General features: G+C 34.0%; 1 protein-coding gene across 1 annotated transcript in view; it reads left to right on the top strand.

Moving 5' to 3' along the window:
* The window catches only part of VPS13B (vacuolar protein sorting 13 homolog B), a gene marked incomplete at its 3' end in the record, with an annotated part of 647903 nt that overhangs the window by 585820 nt on the left and 56990 nt on the right, over positions 1–5093 (top strand). Inside the window, exon 40 of the mRNA XM_025050073.1 lies at positions 1845–2041. Within this exon, the coding sequence (XP_024905841.1) occupies positions 1845–2041 (197 nt within the window). The remainder of the gene's footprint in view (positions 1–1844; positions 2042–5093) is intronic.

The raw sequence follows: 5093 nt of genomic DNA, 5'->3' as shown, positions 1-5093 counted from the left end.
TTTCTAAAAAAGAAACACAACTGATCCCGTTTTTTTTTTTTTTTTTTTTTTTTTAAGACAAATGGGATCAACCCACATGTTCTATTTTAAAACTTAATTTTTTTAAGTTAGAAGTATATCTTGGACATCTGTTGTGTTAGTATACATAGATATTCCTTATTCGTTTTAGTGGTTATAATCCACTGATTACATGTTATGTTGAGAGTAACTTCAAGCTATTATGATATGTATTTAATAGATCTACATATCATAATTAATCCCCTATTGATGGGTATTTGTTTCCAATTTCTCACTAATACACACAGTACTGAAGTAAATATACACACACGCATTGGTGTCTTTGTAAAACAAATTCTTAGATGTATACTTCCAAGCATGTAATAGATATTACCAAATTACCCTCGAAAATGTTGAGTAGAAATGCTTTTTCCCATACCTCTACAGGAATGGGAAGTTTCATTCTTTTAAAACTGCCTGAATAATAAATAAAAATACATTATTGTTTTAATTTAATTTTCTTTAAGTACTAGTGAAGTTGAATATCTTTTCATGCTGACGGGCTGGTTATATTTTTTTCTGTGAACTAATTGCTATCAGAGTCTGGGAGTTTTACCTGTGCAAGCTTATAAATTTGCCTGTCACTGTTTGACGGATCCTGGCAGGAGACATAGATTCTTGGGTCAGAAACAAGGACCATTGTTGCTTATGGCATTGACAGCAGCACGAGCATCATGTTTGCACTGGTTTCTCTTGCCCCCAAGTCCAAAGACAGTGATTGCAGTGGAACCCCCAGGTGGATTCTGTGCATGGACTAGATATGTGACACAACCAAGGAATGTGGAGCTTGTCAAATCCACCTCTTTTAAAACGAGTCTGCTCTGTCCTGGAGAGAGAGTGCCTCATCCCTCAAGATTTCTCTCTGCAAACACAGCCTGAGAAATGGCCCCAGTTAACAGCTTCCAGAGCTTTCTATCCTTTGCATGCCTAGTAAGAACATGCAGGGACATTCAAGGCCCTGGCCTATTGCTTCTTCCAATAATTGCCTTTGCTTATTTTTCTATATACTTACTACTTATCATTTTCTCATTGATCTATAAGAGCTCTCTGCTGTCACAACAATTATTCCTATATCTGTCATTGACTTACCTTTCTTATTCTAGTTCATTTTTTAAAATTGGTTTTATCAGTTGTAGTGTGGTTTATTTTTACATCCATGAGTTTCATGAGTTTCATGTCATACATGGAAAAAAAGGATGCCAAAAAATATCAACTGATTTTTTCTCTTTTACTTTTGATTGTTAGCCTTTAACATTTCGATCCTTTTGGAATTTCATTTCATACAGAAATGATGTAGGGACCCACTTTGGTTTTACCAAATGGCTAGCCAGTTGTTGCAACCTCATCTCCCATCTTTTCCCTACTTGTTTGAGATGGCACCTTCATTACATATTAATATTTATCTGTACTTACATCTTATACTATTTTTATTCTATTCTTTCATTTATTTGTATATTACTACTCCAACCTTATCTTTTAATTACTATAGCTTTATAATACACTTAATGCCTGGTAGAATTTTTTCCCCATTTTCTCTTTTATTTAAAAACTTTCTTGGCTGTTTTCACATATTATTTTTTGAATGTGTCACTTAAAATAAAATAGGTAAACCAGATGAATAGAAAATATTCATTCTAGAGAAACTCTAAACTACTGTCTTTTACAGCCTTATCTCTTTTTTAAAGTCTTACTAATGTGATTTTTATGAAGGTTTAGTTCGCATTTCAACAAATATGGAAGCATAGCCTCTACTTGCAATCCCTAAAATCTTCTTTATTTTAATATAGATTCCTTGTAGTTTGGAATACTGGGATGAACTCCAGAAGACTTTTGTCACATTTCAAGAATTTTATCTATCCGAAAGCAAAGTTTGTGAACTGCAGTTGCCAGATATCAATCTTGTGAATGACCAGAAGAAACTGGTATCCTCAGATCTTTGGAGAATTGTCTTGAACGGCAGTCAAAATGGAGCTGATGACCAAAGGTAACTAAGTGAAAAATGAAATAATGACATTAAACTAGGAAGCAGTTGTCAAATTATCTAGTGACCCTCACTTAGCTGTATCTCAGCTCTCTAGTAGCTGCATCTGTCTGAACTACAGATGAGAACCGGGAAGCAAGATAGAAGCTGATGCTTCAAAGTCTGTATACTAAAAGTCCTATTTTACTCATAACACGGTCAGTAAGCCCTTATTAAGAATCTCTTCCTTAAATGTAAAAAGAAAAAGTACAAAAAAACTACAAAAAAAATCTAGTCATTCTGAACCAAAAAATATAAAGGGAAAAGAGCCATACACACCTCAGTAGACTCTTAATTATACAGTAATCAGTATATGTAATGATAACCCTGGGGCATTGAAAGAAAACCTAAATAAATTGAATTGTCTCCTTCTAAAAAGATAAATTTTAGAAATAGTTCCTTTTTAAGTGGTTCGAAAAAATAACTTTAAAAGACAATCTTCTAGACATAAGAAAAACTTGGCCAAACAAAATAACTCATGCCCAAAGGATTTCAGATAGCCAGAGCTTTATCCAGCTCTAGAATCTGTTTGGACATAATGAGACTCTAGAGTTGTAGACTCCAGGTATTCCAGATCATGTCCCCAGAACTTCCTGTGTCACACCTCCTTCAGGAAGGGCTAGGTTGTCCCCGTTTCCAGTGTTTGCCTTCTTAATACATCCAATAAATTAAAGTAGAGAAAAAATGGTTTCAGCGACTTGTTTTTCAGCACTTTCTGTCCATGTGCTCATAAAAGAAAAAAGAGAGACTACATCACATCAGTCGAACAGTTGATTTGCAGGGCCTATGACCATCTTGCTGTCCGTCACTTTCAGTATTCTGCCTTCCAGTTCTCCTGGTGAATTGGCTTTAGCATTATCTTATTCCTTTTATGTAATCCCGCCTTTTTTACCCCCAAACAACATCTGACACTAACAGAAAGGAAAAAGAATCCACCATCCCAACTCCCTGCAAATTAACTGTTTTCTCTTTTCTATGTTACCTTTATTTTTGCCCATTACTATATGTCTTTACAAGATTATAATCGTAGCATACTATTTGGTATTCTGATTTCTACTTTATATTATATATAGCTGTGAGTGCTTTTTTAAAAATAATAATGTATGTTTATTGAAGCGCATTTGAGAAATAAAGAAAATAACACCATGCATAATCATATCACCATGAGATAACCTCTATTAACATTTTAATCAATGGCCTCACAGTCTTTTTCATTGGTTACTTTGTATGCTTAATAATAATATGTTTTATACTTTATATATTTTATTTCTAGGTTGTTTGGGCTCTTCAAAAATAATTATCTTCCTAGTATGTTACTTAGTAATATAAAATTAGTGACAGTGTATTAGGGGAGTGGGATCTTGATTTTATCTGTGTAATGCAGCAATAAAAAAAACACCCATCCTGTGAGAAGTTAGCAGATAGATAAAAAGATTGCCTAATCTAAGTATAAGTTACCTAGTCAGAAACCAGGAAGCCTCAGAAAATAGAGCTTGGGTAATGAGATTGATTTTTAAAAATCTAAGTCTCATTAATAGCATCAAGTTAGAAATCACTTCTTGATTCTAATTACAAAAGAATGCATTTTCATTATTGAAAGAAGTATTTTAGACAAGGTTAATCCCTCTGAATCTGAAACATTCATAAAAATTACTTTTGTGGTAAGCTTAGCACTACAGAATGTGGAAACTTTAAGGAATGAAAATGTATGCAGACAATCAAATTCAGGCAATTTTCACCAAGCTTTTGGCATTATAAGCACAGATCTTTTGTCCTCACGTGGGATTTTTCAATTTACCTAATATTTCACAATTGATCTTTAAGTGGTTTGAAATTAACCGTTTTTCAGGTAGAAGTTGATGTTAATGAATTAAATTTAAAGAGTTGGTTTTCAAGTCAACATAATTAAATGCTATTAAGACATTTTTCAAAATGGACATTAAATTTCATTTAGTTTCTAGAAATAAAACATCAGTGCTTTGATAATATGTCAACATTTCATGCAGAAAGAAATTGCTACAGTTGGGGCTAGTATATTCTGTCACAAGTTATCAAGAACGGGACAAAAACTTGTCACTTTTATCATTAGAGTTTGTCTTATCTTAAGTAGTATTTTCATTGGTTTGAGAAGGATGTGCATCAGACTGTTGTACATTCCTGGAAGAAAGTTCATAAAAATACTCCCATGAAACTTAATTTTTTTTTTAAAGCATTTTATCCACGTGTGTCATAAAGTTGCAGGAATGTAGGCCGCTCAGTGGTAATCACTGTATGTGTGTAAATAGAAGCACTAGTTAGTGGAGAATTTCATGTTAGAAGATCTGGGTTTAAGGCCTGGCTCCATCACCAATGACCTATATGACCTTGAGAAACTAACATCTGATTCCTAAGCTGAGGCCTTAAGTACTGAATGGGAGCTCACCAGCCCAAGAGGTGGCCGGTAGCCTTCAACAAAGGACTAGAGACAAAAGATTCAATCTCTTAAGTCCTATGCTGTTTATCCTATACGGATATATTATATTTAATTCAATCACCGTATTTGTATCTTTTCACCATCTTTAATGGTTTACTTGATCATATGAAAATGAATGATTGGTAATAATTTTTTTTCTTTTTTTATCTTTAATTAAGTTTATTGGGGTAACATTGGTTAATACAATTATATAATTTTCAGGTGTACATTATCATTTGACATCTGTGTATTCTATTGTATGTTTACCACCCAAAGGCCAGTTTCCTTCAGCTACCATATATTTGATCTCCTTTACCCACTCACTCTCTCCCTAAACCCTGTATCTGACCCCCTTTACCCCGTCTACCTCCCCCCTCCCCACCCCTACCCTCTGGTAACAACTAGTCTATATTCCATGTCCATGAGTCTCTGTTTGTTTGTCCTGTTCATTTGTTGCTTTTAGGTTTATATCTCACATATAAGTGATATCATGTGCTCTTCAACTTTTCTGCCTGGCTTATTTCGCTTACCATGATTATTTCAAGGTCCATCCACGTTGTCACC

The sequence above is a fragment of the Pteropus alecto genome, unplaced genomic scaffold (genome assembly GCF_000325575.1).
Source record: "Pteropus alecto unplaced genomic scaffold, ASM32557v1 scaffold164, whole genome shotgun sequence".
Lineage (NCBI taxonomy): Eukaryota > Metazoa > Chordata > Mammalia > Chiroptera > Pteropodidae > Pteropus > Pteropus alecto.
This window is presented reverse-complemented; position numbering and strand designations above follow the sequence as displayed.